This window comes from Macrotis lagotis, chromosome 1 (genome assembly GCF_037893015.1).
Source record: "Macrotis lagotis isolate mMagLag1 chromosome 1, bilby.v1.9.chrom.fasta, whole genome shotgun sequence".
NCBI classification, from domain to species: Eukaryota; Metazoa; Chordata; class Mammalia; order Peramelemorphia; family Peramelidae; genus Macrotis; species Macrotis lagotis.
The window spans coordinates 528,234,892-528,257,992 of NC_133658.1; the positions used below are offsets into that span (position 1 = coordinate 528,234,892).

At 31.0% G+C, this 23,101-nt stretch overlaps 1 protein-coding gene across 9 annotated transcripts in view; it reads right to left on the reverse strand.

Moving 5' to 3' along the window:
- Nucleotides 1-8,115: 8,115 nt before the first annotated feature.
- GK (glycerol kinase) overlaps nucleotides 8,116-23,101 on the reverse strand; it is a 72,991-nt gene continuing 58,005 nt past the window's right edge. For 4 of the 9 annotated variants that reach the window (XM_074214211.1, XM_074214213.1, XM_074214215.1 and 1 more), the window contains 8 exons: nucleotides 22,025-22,103; nucleotides 20,806-20,902; nucleotides 20,237-20,321; nucleotides 19,655-19,775; nucleotides 19,384-19,527; nucleotides 16,330-16,410; nucleotides 12,669-12,755; nucleotides 8,116-11,056 (listed from right to left, as the gene is read on the reverse strand). In XM_074214211.1, coding sequence (XP_074070312.1) covers nucleotides 11,046-11,056; nucleotides 12,669-12,755; nucleotides 16,330-16,410; nucleotides 19,384-19,527; nucleotides 19,655-19,775; nucleotides 20,237-20,321; nucleotides 20,806-20,902; nucleotides 22,025-22,103 — 705 coding nt within the window. In that variant the 3' untranslated portion in view covers nucleotides 8,116-11,045. Of the gene's footprint in view, nucleotides 11,057-12,668; nucleotides 12,759-16,329; nucleotides 16,411-19,383; nucleotides 19,528-19,654; nucleotides 19,776-20,236; nucleotides 20,322-20,805; nucleotides 20,903-22,024; nucleotides 22,104-23,101 lie in introns of all 9 variants that reach the window. The other 5 variants (XM_074214210.1, XM_074214212.1, XM_074214214.1 and 2 more) reach the window with 2 other exon arrangements.

Below are 23,101 nucleotides of genomic sequence, written 5' to 3' on the forward strand. Positions count from 1 at the left end.
AAATTTGAGGCAGGGAAATTCATCAACAGACTATTGCATTAGTCCAGGTGTGAGATGATGAAGTCATACCATAATGATGGTAGTATTTGAAAAAAGATAAGAGAGCATATATGGAACATGCTGTGGAAATAGAACTGGTAGGACTTGACAACAGATTGAATATGGAGAAGAGAGAGGAGTCAAGAATAGCATCTGAGTTGTGAACTTTGGTGACAGGGCTGGTAAGAGGTGATGTCTTTTTCATACCTTAGCAGAAGGTATAGATGGACAGGTAAGTTTTTACTAAGTGTTTCTACTTTGGGTTTTTTTGCAATGCACATGGGGTTAAGTGTCTTGCCCAATTATTAAGTGTCTGAGGCCGGATTTGAACTCAGGTCCTCCTGACTCAAGGGCTGGTGCTCTTTCCACTGCACCACCTAGCTGCCCCATTATTTTTACTTTGAACATCTTTTTTTTTTAACTCTTTCACCAGGCATATCTTTCCTTACCTTCAAAATAAAATTCACCCTGGGATGAGTGGTAAATTTCAGTGAAACGGTATGGGAAGAGAACATGCTTATTTTAAGCACATGTGAAAAAATTTCTAATAAGTCAAAAAATTTATTTTATAATTTTATTTTAAAGTCTTGTATCTGATAAAGTTGTATCTATTTTTGCCTATTTTATGTCTTTTTAACGTGACATAGGCTTTCTATATAATCTAATACTAATGTTCAGTTACTTAATTCCTCAATTATTTTGCATGAAGTTAAGCAGTGCATCTAATCTATGAGTATCAATACAGAATATTCTCTGTTGAGAATTCTCTATGACTATTCATCTTCAGTCATATTTACTGAATGATCATAGATTCCTTGAATAAACTTTCCAAGTTAAAAAAAAATAAGACAATATACAATTCTGTGCCTATTTGGTCAAAATTGTTGTTTAAACTTATTTTTCATCATAAGAAAGTAAAATATTAAGTATTTTAAAAATAGAGTATATAAAGAGAAGTAATCTCATTGTCTACAAACCTGTTTGATAGTCATACAGTGATATATATTATTATATTACTTGTTATATGTTTTTATACATTACTTTGGGTAGATGTTTAAATGTAGTATTTTAGCTGGCTCTTAAAGCACCCAAAAATCTACCAATCATAATCATTTCAATTTTTCTATTGAACTTGAATTGGCAAGGGAAAACAATCAGAAAATCAAGAAAATTGTTGGAATACTACTCTTCCTACCATTTTCTATGATCTCTGTCCTGAAAGTTGTTTTATAATTCTCATTAATAGAACAGTATGTCTTCAAGGGCCAATAGAACGTTCTGGCAACAACTGAACACTTAAATGATCACTTGACGGTCATCTTAGCATTGGTGGCTTTCAAAAACTAAGTAAACTAGCAACTTTGATAATAATAAATGTTAAGCTCACAGGAAAAAATATAGTTCAGTGGAGAGAAAAATAGGATGAAACAAATGGCCTTAAGGTGAAAAACAGCACCCTCAGGTGGCTGTAATATGTTTGCACATTCTCATTCTCTCTCTCTCTCTCTCTCTCTCTCTCTCTCTCTCTCTCTCTCTCTCTATATATATATATATATATATATATATATATATATATAATGAATGTATGTATGTATATATGCCACCCTTTAACAGCATTTCTTAATAAAACATGAGATTTCATTAGAAATTGATAATGGGGGCAGCTAGGTGGCACAGTGCATAGAGCACCAGCCCTGAAGTCAGGAGTACCCGAGTTCAAATTCGGCCTCAGACACTTAATTACCTAGCCATGTGGCTTTGGGCAAGTCACTTAACCCCATTGCCTTGCAAAAAACCTAAAATAAATTGACAACAGGCAGCATAATCTGGTTGTTTCAGAAATGCCTTCAAATACAACTGCTGATATGTAGTGACTTGTGTGAAGTCCATTAATATCTAAGTGCTCTAGACAATTCTCTTAAAACTCTAAATTCCAGAGAAAGGTTCTGATCCACATTGGTCTACGAAAGGTTCCTAACCTGGGAATTATCTATTCCAGAGAAATTTCAGATAGTACCCTATCCCTAATGCAGCAAAAAGGATATTGACTATTGATGAAATTAGTAAAAAGCTTCTCAATTTAGAGAATTGAGGGACCTGAATCATTTACAAGCTGGATAATTAGGCCCTAAATAGTTAATTTCAAATTTGGAACAAAAATGAGTTGAATTATGATTTAATGAAATCAAATCAATATACAGTATATTGAATAATAAGTTAAAGTTAAGAATAGTAATTCATAATTATTTAATGTTTTAAGGTGTGTAAAGCTCCATGTTATTTTCTTATCTATGTAACTTTCACTACTTCATTTTCCATTGCCTTTTCTTTAAACAAATCATGGCCTTGATACTTCTTTCAGTCAGGAAACTCAGTATTAAATGCTGCTGACCTTGTTTAAGTCAATTTATCACTTGAGGTTTCAGTTTCCTTCTCTATGAAATGAAAATAACATTTATATTATATTCTTGATGAGGGTGTTATGGGAAAAGTTAGAAATGAATTCTATTTTTCCAGTGTTTCAATTAGCAACTAGTGTCATATCCAATTAATCTGTATTGTATATAGTCATAAAAAATGTCTTCAGATCTAAAAGAAAAAGAATAGTAGTTTTTTCTTATTTTTACTTACAGAATAGCTTAAAATTTCAAGTGATATTTTGTGGAGCTTTTTTGACATTAGGAACTTTATAATAAAATAAACTAGGCTCACCTGGGACATTAATGTAGTTGCCCTGCTGAAATCACTTGGAATAACTAAATATTTTAGAAATAAAAATTAATGATTACCCTCATGTCTTTCTAAATTTAGATAATTTTTAGAAAATTAATGAAGTCAGTTTGTATAATCTGTTTTTCTGAATCATAACTCTATGTAATAGTTCCTTCTTCCCCCAAAGTCATGTAAATAGATTTGAATAATATTGTCAAACACAGATGTTTTGACCTCTAGACAGGGTCCAATGATGAAAAACTGTTAATAAATTTTTACATTAAGAGCATGGTGCAAATATGACCATAATCCATTAATTTGCAGTGATAGGCAGTGCGGTTGGTGTATGTGCATGTAGCTATCAGAAAAGAACAGAACACAATAAATATGAGCAATTTAATAGCATATGTTAACTTGTTACCACTAATTGTGTTCTTTTAAAACAACAGAACTGAATTAACTTTTCCCCTCTTTAACTCAGAAAAAGAATAATTGACTAAATGTTTAAAGATTGAAATGAAGGTGCTGAGTGCAGGAAGATGAGTTAGAGTTTCTTGTGTTAAGAAAATTCAATTCAGTTCAAAAAGCATTTATTTTGCATATTTTAAAGAAGGGAATATGCTCAGCACTGGAAATCAAAAGACAGAAATAAAAGAGTTCTTACCTCCAAAAGGTATTTAGCATGTGGACAGAAAATATATTCTGAGGTGAGAGAAAAGTGCCTAAACCATGATCTTGAAGCCAAGTATTTGAAGAGGAGAAAGTAAAAGAGAGTGTATATCCAAGGTCTGGGGGAAGGTGGGAACCGAGCCTGTACAGAGACTTGGAAGTGGGAAAAGGAATGTCAAGTTGGGAAACAGTTGATTTTGTGGGAATAAAATATATTTAAGGTGGAATATGAAATACATCTATAAAGATATGTCAGAACTAGATTGTGAAGTGGTATAAATGCCAAGTTAAGGAATTTGTATTTTTTACTAGAAGAAATAGGAAGCCACTGAATGTTCTTGAGCAGGGGATTGGCAAAGTTGGACCTCTTCTTCACAAACATTCCTTTGGCAGTTCTGTGGAGTTTAAATTTATGATACTCCCTCTTATGTACTCTATTTTCCAGTAAATATTATTGGCTGTATTGAATTCCCTTTCTCAACTCAAGGCCTTTGCACAGGTTGTCCCCATCCCTTTTCTTGCCCTTCCCATCTGCATGAAGCTTTTCTGTTATGTTTACACGTCCCTCAGATTTTTGTTGTATTTGCTTTGTACGTATTTTGTATTGATTTATCTGTATACATGTTTTATCTTCCAAATGAAATACAAATTCCCTGAAGACATGTAATATTCTTTTGGATACCTTCTGCCTAGCACATTGCTTTGCATTTAATAAATGCTGGTTGGACAAACTAATAGATTCCAGAGGGGAGAAACTGTAAGCAAAATCTGGCAAAATATGATCTAAACTTGAACATGGGTGATAAATATGGTAAGTAGAGAGAGGAAAAGTATGACAAAAGAAGCAAAATTGAAAAACTTGACAAGAGATTACATATGGGATGGATTGATAAAGATGAAAGAATTGAAGATGACTCAGATAAACAAACTTTGATAAGTGAAAAGATGTTGGTATTGGCAAGAGAAATAGTGAAATTTGAAGGAGGGGCTTATTTAGGAAGACATGAGGTTATTTTTCAAGGAACCTGAGAAAATGATCAACTGGCAATTGTTAATGTAAAAATAAGGTGAGGACTAAATGTGCACTTCTAGGAGTTGTTTGTCCATAGATCATTATTAACTCCAAGGGAGTTCATGAAATCAGCAAGAAATATATAGAAAAGGAAAAAAACTAAAATAAACCAAAACCATGAAAGTCTATGTCTCCTTGAAGTCATTCCACTTAGGAAGCAGAACATGGATGATGTGAGACTTAGTTTGAGTAGACAGGTAATATTAATAACTAGCATTTATATGATGTTTCAAAGATTTGAAAAGAACTTTACTCATGAAAACAGTAGGAGATAAGATCATTTTCTCCATTTTACAGATGAGGAAACTTGGGTTGAGAGATGTTTAAGTAACTTGCCGAGGTTCACACACTAAGTATCTGAATTAAGTTTCAAACTTATGACTTCCTGACACTAAATATCAAAACTATTTTCACAGTAACTATTGAAGGGCCTGTTATATCTCTTTCATCTTGTACTTGGGTTCAAAAAAGGTAGACCATCATTCTATCAAAATCTCACTTGACCCTCTGGAATCTAATGTGCTATCCATGCTATAGTCATCTTCACATTTGTCAAACAATTTATCCATGTTTTCATTCAAAGTCACTAACTAAACTGTCAGAGAAGCAAAGGCATACTACTAGATTTCCATACAACTTGACCATATCCAATGAAAGACCTTTTGGGGTTCATACATCCAAGCTTTCATTTTAAGATAGTTTCCCATCTCTCTGCATCTTGTTCACAAGGATTGTTAGAGTATCCTTATCAAATGCTCTGCTATAATTAAGATATACTAATGTCTACAACAGAGGTCCTTAAGCGGGGATCTGAGACATTAAAAAAGACATTATTTCAATGTAATTGTCTTTTGTAATCTTTGGTATTTTACTGTATTTTTCTTAAAATATTCTTCTAAATTCTTAGGTTTCACTAGATTATCATTTACACAAAAATAGTTAAGAAGCCTTGGCAACATTTCCCTAATCCAATAGTTCAACATCTTCTAAAAAATTAATGTGATTAGACTGGCATTCTTCATGAAAAGTTAAGATGACTCAGCAAGAATCACTTCCTTTATTCAATGCTCACATTATCCTATTCTAACATATTCTGGATTTTTCCAAGAAATAGTATCTTGCTCATTGATTTGACTTGTCAACTTAAAACTTTTTAAAAAAATTGGAGATTTTCCTTTCTCCAATACTGTAAGTCTCTTCTATTCTCCACAATATTTCAGACATTATTCAGCAGTTATTACTAAATCTTTTGGTGGTAGTAAATGTAATACAACCAGGACTAGGTACTTGAATTTAATAAGGGAAACTAAATTTTTTTATTATCTCCTCGTTCCTCCCTCTCAATTGCTTGATCACTTTATTCTAACCCTTTTCATGCAAAGATAAAACAAAATAAAAGTCAATTCATTTTGCCCTTTTGCCATGATCCAGTATCATTTAGTTTGTCCACAATAGTGATTCTAGGGGAAGTTAGGTGGTGCAGTGAATAGAGTACTGCCCTGGAGTCAGGAGGACTTAAGTTCAAATCCAGCCTCAGACAGTTATTACCTAACTTCCCAAGTGACCACAGGCAAGTCACTTAACCTCATTCATTGCCTTAAAAAAAAATCCTAAAAAAATAGTGATTCTACCCTTTTGGGGAATTTTGTCAGTCAAGCATTACAAAAATTTTAAGTCAGACTGAGGGAAAATGGTCTGGGAAATTCAAAAGATATTTGTTAGGACATTATATCTTTATTCTTTTAGTGTGTCAGCAGAAAATATTATATTATTAAATATCAGCAGTCTACCTCATTGTTAAGGGTAGTTATATTCTATAAGGTTGCTATGAACTCTATTAGCAAATATTAAACCATTATTCCTTTGGGAAACATAGGGTTAGGTTTCTATTAACCACTGATACAATATTTACTTTAGAATCTTGCAGCGATCTAAGAGAATTTCCTCCTTTTTTTTTAGACATACTATATTGTTGATTCATCAGCACTGATGACCATGAGTACCATAACTCATGTCTGAATAAGGTCATCAAACACATGTATTTTCTTCGAAAGATTCATCACGGATTTCAAGTGCTTAGGAACATTAGACAGCATTTCAACACTATGCTCAAAAAGAAGTATTAAAATGGAAACACAAAATAATTGACATTATGTCATGAAAAGGACATTTTTACAATTTACAGTTTGAAAGTCAAAACAAAGAATAGCATAATTTCATTCAACCTGAGCTGGGAACATGTCCAGGTGACTAGAATTTTTTATTGCTCATGAAAACTTTACAAGTATTGATTCTGGAATTAGGGCTTAAATTTAGCAAGTAGATGAATTTACAAATGTGAAATTTGTGAATTTTGAGTAGCCTATAAAAAAGTCATAAGCCTTCAGAAGCCTGATGAAAAGGAGATTGACTTCCATTATAAGTATTGTAAAGTTTGAGAAATTTATTGGCAGTGATGGGTAGGAAGGCAGTCCATACTTGGGAACTGCTGTTAAGGAAATTCAACAAATGCAAATCATAGGGGCAGCTAGGTGTCGTAGTGGATAAAGCACCGGCCCTGGAGTCAGGAGTACCTGGGTTCAAATCCAGTCTCAGCCACTTAATAATTACCTAGTTTTGTGGCCTTGGGCAAGCCACTAGGCAGACCTAAAAAAATGCAAATCAGCATATCAGGAATAGTCCTAGAGGTCTGCCTAGGACACTAAAACATTCTCACAGCCCTCATTTCCCAACTGGCTGTACTCAATTTGTACTTGACTTTTTCACTATGTCCTCATTAGCCTTATCATAAAGAAATCAATTCATCAGAACCCTCTACCCATCCATTTAACAGTTGAGACCCAGAACAAATAATCTTCCAGTTAAGGAGGGAGGAGCACAGAATGGATCTTATTTCTTTCCAGGATATACTCATTTGGACTTTTTTGATTCTTTGCTCTGTGGAAACCCAATTCTCCAATTTCTCTCACCCTCCTTTCACTTTTGTGTATCATCTTCCCCATTAGATTGTAAGCCCTAAGGGCAGCTGCTCTCTTTATTTTTACACCCCCCCCCATCCCAGGCTTAGCACAGTACCCAGAATGCAAGTAGACATTTAACAAATGTTTACTGACTAGTCACTATGAATCTAGATCTTCCTGATTCTAAGACTGGTTTCTTTGCCACACTGCTTCTAATTCCTTATTAATATCTGAAATGAAGTGGGTAAAAAATGAAATCCAATTTATAAATCCCCCCCAAAAAAACTTTAATTCAGTTTTATCAGACGTTAATTTGACATTTGACATTTTATAAAAGTTCACTGAAGTGTTCTTATTCTCTAAAAAAAGAATAAACTTTAAAAATAACAATGAATATGCTTTTGAGATGGCTATGTCACCCTCAAATGATATACTTAACTAATTTCTGTTACTCTATTCCTTGTGGTTTTTGAAAAACAGTATTTAAAGATACTGAACCAGTTGGGCAATTTACCATCTTGGACCTTTATATTTGTGAAGATTAAGTATAATATAATACTGATTCATTTCCTTACTCTGAAGAAGGTACAGAATATACCTACAATGGACAAACTGCTTATTGTGAATTTAACACTAAAATTGAACATAAATTATGAAACAGGCTAAATGTTTAAAATTTATTTTTACTGAATTGTACTGTATTCTTTGGTAGCAGTGTTACAATTCCAATATGGTAAAATGTTTTACATGTTTGCAAAATGCTTCGCAACAAAAAGCTCAAAGTATATTTTAAATTTCATACTTATTCAGTCTTGTTTGAAGTGCTAAAAGAGTTTTAAATTTTCATTATTATTTAGTCTAAGAGGAATGAAACAAACTTTTCTTAGTAATAAAACTTCATATTCTTTAAAACTATTTAGAACATTGAAAGTTAACAATTTTGACCACTGTTTAATAGATGTTTTTAATCCTATTTTCTATTCATGACAATATTTCAGTGCAAAGCAGGCCCCTTATCTCAAAGAAGTCAGAGTTTTTATTAATTGCATTTGCATGTGTGATTAAGATGCATAATCATTTCCCAGTCAATATTTTCCTGAAAGGGAAGTGAGATCATGTAGTTTTTCCTGACTTTTAGCTCCTCACCATTTCCAGAAAAAATTTCTTTAGAGTATGCCTGATTATATCAAAATGACTGCTATACAGAGTAATTAAGAAATTTGAATTTCACATATATATAGATATGTGTATGTATACATATATATACACATACACTTATATATTATGTAATATATATAATATATATTATATATATATTTAAAATTTTGTTTCAAGTCCTATTCTGTAAATGAAAAGTGCAAGTAAGAACTATGGGGTCAATTTTTAAAAGTAAATTTATTAATCATATTTTGATATCATGTACAATCTCAAATAGAAATTATAAATCATGTAATTCATAGAAAAATTCACAAGATGCTAAAAATAATTTGAACAGTATTTTTTTCATTATTATTTACAATTAATTCAACCTACCTTGGCAGAAATGTAATCGTGTTAAAGTAGCTTTCCCTCTTCCCATCTCCCCAAAATGATAATTTCACAATAACTTACTATGATAGCATTATTGATATCTGTCAGTAAGATTTGGAACAATCATAGTAACAAGTTAAATCAGTGGGAGAAAGTAGCATGATAAGAACTGTAAATGAGTACCATCAATTTCTAAAATGTAGGATAATGAGATTATTTCTACATTTGATTTTTCAAAAGCTTTGTTTTGAGCATCAAATAATAAAGTAACTTGGACATAATATTTAGCAACATGTAAAAGCTTGAAAACAAATTTTCACATGGGTTGTAACTGTCCAAGGTTCATAAGGTAAAATGGGAAACATGGTAGCAATAGTCAAGATTCAGATACAGAAAACACTGTGAAAAAGAAATTCACATTTTATTTGTCAACCCCTTTTTTGTGCTGTTTGCAAACAAATCTCAGTACAAACATAAAAACCAGTTTTGCTTATTAGATTATCACTTAATATTTTGGATATTATTTACAAGAAAAAATTTTGCATAAAAATGTACATCCAAGAATTATGGATATGTCTAATAGTAAAGACAAGACTTACTTCCCTATCCTCCACATGCAAAAATCCATATACATATTCAATGAAGGAAAAGTGCTTTTTAAGAGTGAACATTATTTAAAACCACAGTTTTAGATTTCATTGCACTTGATTCTAAAACTACAGTTAAATATGTTTTATGGAAATTTATTTTCTATGTTACTATTTTCTCATTGTCATTAAAGAAGAAACACAATTAAATTAATTTTAAGATGGTTTTAATTAATTTCAAGAAAGACTAGATGAAATCTTTAAAAGACATTAAACAGGTATAATTCTGTCTTCCAAAGTAGAATTTACTACATACTGTGAGGCTGAAAATACATTTGGACCTAATGAAATGTTTTGACTTTATGTCCAATTTTTCTCATCAGGTTTTAAAAACAATTATTCCCAATATAGCTAAAACTGAGTCAGATAAAAGTCTTTATTTGGACCAATACTTGTAAATTAAAACAATGTTTAGCATTTATCCAATTATGACATCTGTGGTAAAAAAGTATGACACATAGTTGAATTCAGAAACGGGTTTTAACCTACTGACATGGAATATGTATTTCAATTATAAATGTTAGCACTTCAAGAAAAAAAAGTCCCTCCTGAAGATTGATGTGCATAACAAGTCTCCCATAATGTACATAGTCATAATCCCTAAAATATTTATGTACATTAGTCCACTTAAACCTCAAACTCATTTTGGTTAAGTGAATGCAATGTACTCTTTATTTTTAGGTGCTACATTATATGTACAATTTGTGACCATAAAAAGTAAAAAACACAAAAAAGCAGATATGAAAGAAAAGGAGACAAAAAAAAATCCTTCTCTATAAGAGTCAGGCAAAAGTATGGGAGGTTTTATTTTTTGGGTGAGAATATTTAAGTAACTGATTTCCAGTTAGGTAAAATAATTTACCAGAAAGTATTTAAATTATGCAATTTTTAAATTTTCCCATTTTTTTAGAGGTTCAAGTATAACCTTTGATCTTCCTATCACATAGGAAAGAGGCCCTTTGGGGACCAATGACAAAAATGCATCCTCTTTATTTTTTTTAAAGTGGTACAGAATATCTCAATTAAGTACTTGCAGCTAGAGTATAAAATTCCTAACCAATCAGAATTTGAAAATGTTTGAGAAGTCATCATAAATATAAACTTAGTTTTTCCTAGATCTGAGGGGATGAAGGCAAGATGATAAAAATAACTGAGCGTCTTCAAGTCCCTTAAAGAACCAGCCCAACCTTAATTGCTGATGTTAAAAAATATATACTATGTTCTTTCTGCTGTGTTTTCTTTAATTCAAGCCAAAAGACTACCCTTAGTGTTTGCATGGATCTTATAGCACGTGACTCATAAATAAATTAAATTTCTATTAGGTAGTATAACTCAATAAGAGAAACAATTGCTAGATTCTCTTGGTACATAAAAAAAAGACTGCCTCCAGGGAGTCCATGGAAAATATTCAGGTATTTATGGAATACCTAAAATAGAAAAAACAAAACAAAACAAAACATGTCAATAATACTTAATACTCAAGAACTAAACAATGAGGACAGAGTAATAGTATATACTAAGAATAATGTGATTTGTTTTCTAATAGCAAAAATAAAAGGCAATATAAACTCAACTGCATAAAAATTTCATGCAAATTAAATGAATAGATACTCTTAAAGAACTTCATAATCACTGCTATTACTTCTAATATCAAATATATGTGATGTGATGATAATAAAGATGTCATCAAAATTGAAGAAATTAAGATTATGACATTTTTTAGATAATCTAATTCAGATTTTGAAGAAGTGCTATAAATCTTAATCTTCCACATATTATAAAATCTTAAAATACTGTGAAAATGGAAGATAGGCATGATTAATCCTCATCATTTTTTCTCAATTTCTTTTTTTTTAAACAGTATACAGTTACTAACAAAAAAGTTGTTGCCAAAGGTGTATCAAATTAAATTTAAAGAACTCTTTGAAGGACATCCAGATACTTTCACAAGATCTCTATATGATTAGAAAAGGTAAGGTATTAGTCATTGTCATATAGAAGCAAGGCAATCTAAGTATATACTGGTTGAATTTGGGTAACATGCTTAACTTATTCACAATTTTCTCAATAATGAAATGTGATAAATACTTTGGAAAGAGTTATTTAAAAATAATACCAGGAAGTCATTTTTTAAATTCAAGAAAAAAAGCTTAAACATTTTCCCCTAATCTGCTCATTTAAATAATGTCTATTCTAACTTAGCTTACATATATATATATATATATCTAATATATAACTATAGTGCTGAATTGATTTATATGCTCAAAACTTAAAATTTCTCATTTTAAATTTAAGAGGCAAAAATAATTATGATTATTGATAAGCGGAAAAAATCAGAATTTACAATAGTGCTATTTTTGATCATTATTGCTATGAAAATCTGGAAGAGAGTTGGCTATTAATGGTTTTTAAAAGATATTACTAATGTTTAAGTCAAGAAAATTTACCTCATATTTTTAAATTGATAGCTAAGTTTTTACTTGCAAAAGATACTGCAGTGATACATTCTTTCAGCTTTAAACCACAAAGAATTTGGGCAACAATTTAAAGTATTTCACTGGAATAAGTGGTTATAATTAAGACATAAGAAACACCACCCTCACATTTGGGGTTACTTTAAAGTCACATAATTAAAAGACTTTTCAGTGTTTTACCTTAAACTAGTTTCAACTTATACAAAAACACTGATTCTCAAAAATACCAATATAATCTTAGATACTAACTTTAAGAAATAACCCTGAATTTCACTTTATAGAATTATTAATATTCAATTTTGCTTGGTTTCTGTATACGATATTGGGATGTACCTCCCTCTGCCTCCAAAGCATAATATTCTCTCCTTTAATGATTTAAGCTGTTTCTCTGTTCTTCTGATTTTTCCTAGAAACAATGGATCTTACTAGATAGGCTTAAAGATCTGTTTTCTAGGTTTTTCTGTACCAAATCACCAAAAATCACTGAAAATCTTTCCTGCTGAGTTATTACAGACAAATACAATAAACTACCTAGTAAAATGTTCTAATTCAAATAATAACTAACCTGAGATGTACCTTGCTCCGATTAACATTATCATGCTAGTCACTATAAAAAAGCCCAATGGCAAACTAGAGAAGATATTAGGGTCACCTGCTGTCATCCAAGGAAGAGGGAATTCCAGTAAAGCAAACCGAAAGAGAGACATATTAGAAAGTGTAAATTTGCATTAAGAATCACATAAATAGCAAAACAAAGAATCACAAAATAATAAATTATATTTTTTAAAAGCTAGCAAGGTTACTTAAAATCAATAATATAATCAATACTGAAAAGCTTATGAAAGTTGGAAAACACTACAGAAAGCATGCAATAATAAGGAAGCCAAGAATATATTTGGTATGAGCTAGGCAAATCCAAAAAGAATTTGGGAGTAGCTGAAATTACAAGTTTAGCTTTGCTGCTGAACTACAGAACATTAAATGAGTGATGCAAGTTTTCCTAAAAAAAGCTTGAATCACTCTCAGAATAATAATTCTTTGGATTTAAAGGAGTTATAAAATTACTGCAAATGTACTAAATCTCATTTTAAGATAAAATATTGGTTTATTTTATGAGGATATTAAAACTTCCTTTTAAAAGGAATATTAAATGGGATTTGAATATTCAGGAGAATTACTACTCTAATTGAAACTTCAACATAGAGTAATGTAAAATAGATATGACTGCTTAAACAAACAACAAAAATACATCTAATTTGGGTATCATCTCTAATTTGGGTAACAAAAACAATAATCTAAATAATTTGATACCCTTTTCCCAGACAGTGAAGAAATCTCCCCATATCATATTTAGCTTGAGTTTTTAAAAATACCATTTGTAGAATATTTTACTATTATAAAGAAACAGCTAGAAAATAAAGTCTGATAGAAGTATGTGGAATGGAAGTAAATCTAAAGATTCTCATTTCATTTCTTCACTAAATGGTAGTTTCCCCTCTTTTAACAGGACAATACTCTTCCACTCCACCTTATTATGAGGGATATATTAGTAGATAAAGCATCATATAAAATCTCAAGGGAAAAATAAGCCAAATTCATGAAATGTGGGCATTAGTTATTTAAAAATAAAAACATGTTCAAATGAGAAAATATATTTTTGCAGAAGAGAATCTGATCTTAATGAGTACCCTTTACAATGTGTTACAAGACAGGACATCTCTATCACTCACCCATAATGTCTTCAGCATTGGATACAATAAATTCTATCTGAGGAGGGAATCCTAAGACATTTATTCACAAATCACCATTTACTTTGATTCTTCATAAGTTTGTGATCTCCTGTGTGAATAATTCCTTGACAATATTTTTCACTACCCCTCTCTATAACTTAGATGATATATAGGAGCTACACAGGCTAAAAAATAAATAAAAAAACATTTTTGGCCAATCTAGTACGCCTCTCATTTAGTAGCAAATCTTTTTAAGGAAGAGGCTGTTATTTTGGCAGGATAGAACATTTGTATTTGAATACAGCACAACATTACTCCTCTCACTATAATAAAAATAACGTGCAAGTCTTGCCATCATTCATATGATATCTTAGACCTAGCGATTATGAAGGATATCAATCATTTACAATGTATTAAGTATTCTGGCTAATTTAGATATTTGTTTCAAAATGCTGATTTGGTGAATTTCTGGAGATTTGTTCAACATACTTTTCTGGATATTTGTGTCTCTCCCAGAACTACTTACAGTAAAAAGTGCCTTAGTCAATTCAAAATCAAAATTTGTGATGTATTTAAGGTAGTATAGTATAATAGATTATGAAGTAGTTCTCAGTTATCTTGCAATATATAAGAAATCAACAGTAGAACTACAAGAAATCAGGAAAGACTACCAGATAATTCTCTCCCATTCCCCTTCAAAAGAGAAACCTCCCACAAAAGTATATATATATATACATATATATATATATCTGAAAGAATCACCTCCACAATGTTTAGAAAATCCTTGTCAAATTCTATGAAAGAAATCATAATGAATTCAAATGTAGTTTCAGCACAAGGATTAAACATAGGAAAGGCATCATATTGGCAAAACATTCTTTGACAAATTAGAAAGCAATCCAGCATGTAACTTGCCAGTATTATAAAAAAAACATTTCATTTTTCTACAACTAGACTCTAGGTAGCAATATGGATTCCCTTACAAGTAAAAAAGGATTCTAACTTGTATTAAGAAGATAAAATATTCATAAATCTGTCATACATTTGGAGACTTCCCAGTGAAAAATATATGTTCATTCAAAAAAGTTTTATAAATTTGGGCTTAATCTGATGTGGTATTTTAAAAAAAAGTACTGCAAAATAATAAAATAAATTCAAGAAATCTATTTTATTATATTTATATTATATTTACTTAGAATTATATTTTAATTATAATTTATAATTAATTACATAGTATATTTTATTTATACCACCAGAAATACTGACAAATGGAACTAATCAAATCATGCTGTATTTGTCTTAAAGGTTTTAAAATAAAATTGGAGACATTTTATTTGGCAGCTGAAATCTCTAACATAAAAAATGCATGAATATTTATTCTCTTGTCCTCACATGCTAATATGTGCTTCAATTAGGCTAGTTAAAGACATGAGTGAAATGTACTTTATTAAAAAAAAGTTACACACAAAGAATAAGAACAGTAAATGAAAACTAGATTTAAGTTATTTGAATATAAGGGTAATGTCTTACGTTCTTTTGTGTTCCCCTGAAGCATGGGCTTATAATAGACATGCAGTGAATAATGATTATTATTATTCAAGTAATATAAACACTGCAAATAATCTTTCCAATAGACAGTACTGTCACCACCTTGATACAGAAAACTTCTATCAAAATTTAAGATTTAAATAAATGGGGAAAATAGGTTGATTTAAAGGGGAAAATGACGTAAAAGAACAGTTTCTGGATGATAGTGAAAAGAAAGATTCAAGGAAATACTAATAGAAAAATAGTCCAAATAGTCTAAAACAAAGCACTTTATTAAAATCTTTTAAAAAGAAAATCCCAAATCCTATATACTGATTGTTTTATTATCATATTATAAAGATAAAAGCTCATATTTTGGAATATGGATATAATTTACTCACATTATTTTTACTAAATTTTCTTTTGATTAGTTTATAGTTTTCTATGCTCTGAAGATCACTTTGAAAATAAGGAACTCTTAAATGATGACCATCTATAATAGTTTAGGCTTAGAACCTATTAAAGGCACCATGTCATTTAGTGATTTTCTTGCTTGAAATTAAAAGGGAAGAAATTATTTTCTATTAATTTTTATATGACAAAAGTTCTTTTAAGTGGGCTAGAAAATTATTTGCTTTCATTTATAAAAAAATTCTGAAATTTCAGTGCAGTATTATTACACTATATATCATTCATGTCATAGATCAGTTAAAGTAAAAGAGTTTAAAAAAATCAAACCCATGAATTTTTGGAATATTTTTCTATTAATAAGAATAGTAAAATAACAGAGAAGACAGGTACTAATCTTGAACATGTTTTTATATTTTGGAAAAAATTGGGAAAATCTAGAACTCTAATTTTCCTCTTCTGTAACTAAGCATTTTTCTTTGCCAAAAAATTTGCTAAACTAATTAAGTCACTTTTGAATAAGTCATAATAAGCAATAATAATTGTAATAGTTATATTTACCGGTTGTAGGAGACTGTGCTGAAGCCCAACCCATTGCTTTCCTCACAGCTTTTTTCCAAGTGGAATAACGAATTTCACTTTCTGGAATCAAAAAGGTAGATTTTAACTTTGATGTATACCATCAACTCTGCTCCAAATGATGATAAACTGGTACTTCCATTACAAATTATAATCAATTGTCAAGTTTCATTTTGTTTTTTTTTTTTAGGTTTTTTTTGCAAGGCAAATGTGGTTATGTGGCTTGCCCAAGGCCACACAGCTAGGTAATTATTAAGTGTCTAAGGCTGGATTTGAACTCAGGTACTCCTGACTCCAGGGCTACGCCACCTAGCTGCCCCCAAGTATGGTTTTTTTTTAATAGAGACAAGGTTTTCTTAGCACAATGCTAAATTAAAAAAAAAAATCTCTCTATTCCCTTAATACTGAAACTTAAATCAATACTTTTTTTTTCTCTGTAGTGAAAATCTATGTCAATTATCTTTAAAGTTATTTGAGACTGCAATCAATATATAGTGTAAATTTTGGAATTCATTACAACATTGTTGAAAGCCAAGAAAAATTTCATTTTGAAGTTTCTTTTTCAAATAGCATGACATTGGTTTTTCATGCATTAGAAAAATCTTAATTTCCATCGAAGCAAAATATGTACATATTGGCTTCCTACTGGAATAACTATAATCAAAGTAATCTATTTCTAAAGAAAATATATTGGCTTCAGGATTTGTACCACTCTTTTAAACTGTTGTTCAGTTGTTTTTCACTTATGTAGGACTCTTCATCACCCCATTTGGGGTTTTCCTGGCAAAGGTTCTAGAGTAGTTTACCATTTTCTCCTCCAGCTCATTTTACAGATGAGGAACTGAGGTAAGCAGGGTTAAGTGACTTTCCTACTTGTCACACAGCTATTAAGTGTCTTGAGGTCAGTTTGAGCTCAGTAAGATGAGCTATCCTAACTCCTAACTTGGTCCTCTATCTACTATGCCACCTAACTGGCCCTCATTTGATTTAACTCTATTTTAAAGATATCCAAGATTTTCAGTAACAATTCACATGGTTAAAAGAAATCTATTTTAAATATAATAGACTTCTAGAAGGCAGAGGCTATTCTATTATGGCAATGAATTTCCATTGCCCAACTCAGTACTATAAACTCAATGGGTACTTAATGACTGAGGATTATATGAATACATGAATTTAGTTATTGATTTTCATCATAATTGCTATTTGATCCAAATTCTAGCATGATGTGATGATTTTGTCATCTGCTGGATTCAACTAAGATAATCTCTTATCCAGATGAATCTCCACTTGCTTCTCTGTTGTCAACTTTTGGAAATTCTACTTCTCCATCTTTCATATATATTTCTTCTAAGTCTACTTATTTATGTGAGCCAGAGTTAAGTAAAGACTTTTCTTTAAAAAACTGGACATTGGAAAGTTGAGTGGGCACTTTGCCTTTAGTTCTGAACAATGGCTCAACAAAACTGACTATAAGGAAAATTCTTGGGATAGAATTCAAGTCACTCTATTACTTTATTGCCCTCAATTTCCTACATACCATAGCCAGAAAAATCAAAGCTATCATAATTCATTTTAAATAAAAAGTATTATGAAGTTCGTTACTAGAAAGAAATTGTTGTGTCAAAATAAAATGCACGGATAAATTACTTTTATCAAACATTAGACTTATTTTGGAATACATTTTAGTTAGAAGGCTACTTAGCCTAATATTATCAAGAACATGTGCTTTTATTCTTTAACTTATTTTGGCCTAAACAAAACTGGGCATATCTGAACTATTCAGGTATATAAAACACCAAAGCAAACTAATAAAAATACATAAATGATTTGAAAACAACTTATTTTCTAAGTAAGTGAATAGAACCTATCTTAATAGATTTTCTTGCATGGAAGTTAATTAACATGAAATATTCATCATACTTATCTACAAATATTATTTAAAATATCTCTTATATATGTGTCTATGACTTAAATCCATTTATAAAAACAGGTGCTTATGAGGAAAAGCTGATGGATTAATTAGTTCTACACTTCTTGCTCCTATCACTGAGTCATAGAAAATGTCCTTAGCTTCACAATAATTTCATAATATGCTCTATTAGTATCAGAGGGCAAAGAGTTGTAGCTGAATAAAAGAGATGTAAATAAATACAACTGGAAGGATACTTCTAAAATACATCTGGTATGAAGAATAGTGCCCTGGTACTGAAAAGTAAAATATTCTTAGAAGTCTAAAAACAAAAATACCCCAACTGAAGAAAATGAGATAGTATCACCTTCAGTTTTGCTGAAGTAGAACAGAAAAAAAATAGTCAAGAAATGTAATACTTAGTGTGCAGTGTCTATGATGTGCATAGGAGGCACTTAATGTTTTATTGATTGACATAAGATTTGCTATTCTCATTATAGAAACAGTTAAAATCAATGAATTTGAAGACAGAAGATGTGAGATTTGAATCTTAGCTCTGCCACTGACTAGCTGTTGTAACCTAGCACTCTCAAACTTTCAGTTTCTTCATCTGTAAAATAAAAATGACACTTGCGACTAAATCTATGGCTATTTTGTGAATCTAATGGAAGTGTGTATATGAATGTGTATGAATACACACACACACACACACACACACACACACATTTAAAAGTGGTAGTGTCAAACTCTGAAATGAATGAATTCCCTGTGGACCACCTACCGACTTAGAGAATCACAAATTAATACCCATGTTATACTGTTATTTTTGTTTTATAAAAAAAATTCTCAATTACATTTTAATCTGGATGGGCCCACTTGGGAAATTTTGTGGCAGCTTCCCCAAATTTGGCACCTCTGATTTAAAGCACATTTCTTTTTTTGCTTTTAGATTTTTTGCAAGGCAGTGGGGTTAAGTGACTTGCCAAAGGTCACACAGCTAGATAATTAGTGAATTTCTGGGGCCTGATTTGAACTCAGGTCCTCCTGACTACAGGGCCAGTGCTTTATCCACTGTACCGCTTAACTGCCCCTTAAAACATATTTTTAAAAGAGTTTATCTTTACCTTCTTCATTGATCTGGGGTTCAAATCGTTCCATTGTGACAGCTGTTAAGTCTTCAGGTTCAAGACTCCAAACCCCAACTCCTTCTGCATAACCTGCTGCCATGGCGGCACCTAAAGCTGTTGTTTCAGGCATTGAAGGCTTTACTAAGGCAAAAAAAATGCAGATCAATATAAACAATGGTTAAAACTACCTAAAACAGCTTTTAAGTTTACAATTTTTGTTCCTATCAATTTTGGGGCTCAAAATTTTAAGGCATAAATATTTACTAACCTACTGGTATACAAAGAATATCTGCTTGTAGTTGCATGAGAATTTTATTGTTGGTCATTCCTCCATCTACTTGCAAATGGCTGAGTGGAATTCCACAGTCTTTATTCATGGCATCCAAAATCTTAAATCAATATAATTTTCTAATTAAAATATAGTATTGGATATATTGTAAATAAACTTTGCAGTATTCATAGATTTGTTCAAAGATTCAAGATTTTTTCTTTCTAAAGATAGGCATTAAAGTTGAAAATACAGGTCTCAAATATCTATGCAGAAATTATTCTTCTCTCTGCTGCATTGTCCCAATAGTTGTACAAAATAGTAGTATTAGTTTAAGGAAAATTGTTCAGAGATTAAAATCTTCTTTCACAGCTAACTTTTTATATACATATGAAACATATACATTCATGTATCCATTTATTTAATGAATAATATACAAATTGGGAACTTTATCAGTAAACATATTACATTGTATTCTTGGGAAAATGTGAACAAACCTCTACAGTATTTCTCAGTTAATGTATACAATACTATTCATTAAATAAGAAAATATGATACACCTGAGCCTGGTTTTTTTTTTACCTCTCTTGTTTGGAAGCAAACAGCTTCTAATGCAGCAAAAGCAATATGCTGTTTATTGGTGAACTGAGTAAGGCCACAAATAATCCTGAAAAAATAAAAAGAAATTGTGAAGATCAGAGTATATCTGACTGAAAAATTTTCAGAATAGACAATTTTTTTTCTTTACTAGGGGGAGGGGGTTGAATTTGATGAGAGGACAGTGGGATAGCATTGAAGATTTCCTAGTTTTATATCTACAAAACAAAGAAAAAAATAGGCAACCTAAGAAGCTGAAAAATTAAACTATTATAGATTAGATAAAGTTCCTGACTATATAACTTCACAAATATGAAAAATCAAGGATATTGAAAAATACATTTAACAAGAAGTTCTGTAACTTTCAGTACTGGAAAAAGTCTTGCAATTACATTACCCTATTTTTCCCATTGGTTCGATCTAAAAAATTTCCTCCAAATTACTTAAAATGGATTTTAAAATATCTGTAAAATGGGGGGGGGGTTATGACATTAAAGAAATTCAGTTAAAGTATCAAGGCAAAAAAAGCAATAATATTGTATTTTTATACACACCCTCTTGCACTGGGCTCCCAGTATGGTGCATATAATCCTGAGAATGCTGGAACAAAGTAGCAGCCATAAGAAGTGCCTGCCTCATTAGCAAGTTTTTCTATTATGGGGAGAAAAAAATTCATAAAAATAATATATAGAAAAGAAGGTTGCTAACTTACCTTAATGCAACTATTAAAGATTTTTACTTCCTATCATTTAGTACAGCAAAAGGTATTATCATTATTTTAGAGAATTTTACATAATTACTATCCTTTCTAACAATGTAACCGTGGCCTCCAACCCCACACTCCAGATAAGGATGATATCTTAGGTGGTTCCTACTTTTGTCTTTAGTAAACTAGCTTATTTCTTCTATTTTGCAAGTTAGTGAAATAGGTCCTGGTAGATTTGGTTGACTGGTTTTTTAATGTCCATCCTTTAAGCCAGCAACACACACTTTTGGATATCACTTTCCTATGTCAAACTCATGAAAATGAACTGAAATGTGCAAAGATTTGTTTCAAGGGTTTTCATCATCAAAGAATTAATCAGTTCTTGAAGATGAGCTTCTCTGCATTTGACTAGTTCATTTTCCCTGACAGAACCTTTGGCAACCCAGGGTTATATTTGACAGTGATCAGGCAACAAAGCAGGACTTTTTGTATACTGATAAGCCTTACTTGAGGAGAAAACCAAAAACCTTTATAAGTTTGTTATTTAAAGAGAGAATAAAAAACTTCAGGTTTAACCACTCTGATATTTTCTCAAAGGCCTTGAGTTTTTGGAATATTGCTTATTTTTGGAAATTCTTGTAATCATAAATAAGCTTTTGTGTTTAGATTTTATAGCTCATTGGCTAATTTCTGCATATCATGATACATCATGAAACATTTCATTTTCATGCTTATCAAATCTTAACATGATTGATTTTGATTTATTTCTATGTATGTGGGAGCATATCCATCTAAGCCTTAGAATAAATATTACCATAAATAGTTATAAAAAATGGTTTATAGATGTTCTGAAACATAGTAGAAAGAATTCTGGGGAACAGAATTATCAGGGCTGGTTTTGAATTCTGCCTCTGCTGTTTCCTATCTATTAATTAATATCACTTAGGGCTCTCCAGGCCTTGATTTCCTCTTTTCTAAAATAATGGACTAGATGACCACTAAAGTCACTTCCAGTTTGAAATCTATCATACTAACTACCAAAAAAACAAAAACAAAACCACACTCACCAATTTCTTCTGAAGTATTTAAAATGCCAAGATTATCTCTTAGCCAACGAACAACAGCACCAGCTATAGCAACAGATCCCTATGGGGGAAAAAATTCATAAAATAGAATTCATTCTTAAGGTCCAGGAAGGGAAATTTAACCCTACCAAAAAGTTTCTTCTGCACTCTGCAATGAACTAGTAAAATAAAATTCACATAATTTTATTGTATGTATATGTACATATAACTAAATATATGTACATGTTCGTGAATAGTATATATATATATATATATGTATATATATATATATATATATATATATATATATATATATATATATATATATATATATATATCCCAGCTATGTGGCACAGTTTAAAAGAGTGCCAGGGCTGGAGTCAGAAAGATTCTTCTTCCTGAGTTCAAATCTGGCCTCAGACACTTACGTGTTACTCTGCTCAAATCCCTTAAACCTATTTGTCTTAGTTTCCTCATCTGTAAAATGAGTTAGAGAAGAAAACAAACCACTCTAAAATCTTTGCCAGGAAAATCTCAAATAGGGTCATGAAGAATCAGATACAACCAAAACAACTGAACAACAATAAAAATCAATTGGGCTTTCACTGCTATAGGCACAACTTTTATTGATTCTTGACTGACTCTCTAATTCACTGACCTAAACAGCTCAAAAAAATTGTAGATCTCTTCTCAAGATCCCAACTCAGATTCTTTTTGTCTTCTCGCCTCCTGAGAAAGAGGTGGCTCTTCTTGTCATTGTCAATTACTATACTTTTGCCATCGATCTTCTCTCTCCCAGGATCTTGCCCTATCACTCATTGTCTTTATCATATTAAGTCTCTCCTTAGCTACTGGCTCTTTCTCAATTGTCTACAAATACTCGTCTATTCCATTTTAATAAATTTTCAATTAACAGAAATTTATTTTTCTCCCTTTACAACCTTACCCCCATTGAAAAATGAAACTTTTGTAATGAATATGTAAAAGGTCAAGCAAAAAAAATTCCTGAATTGGCCATATCCAAAAATAAACAGCTTATTATGTGTCTTGAATATTGATGATATTGGTCCTTCATTCTCA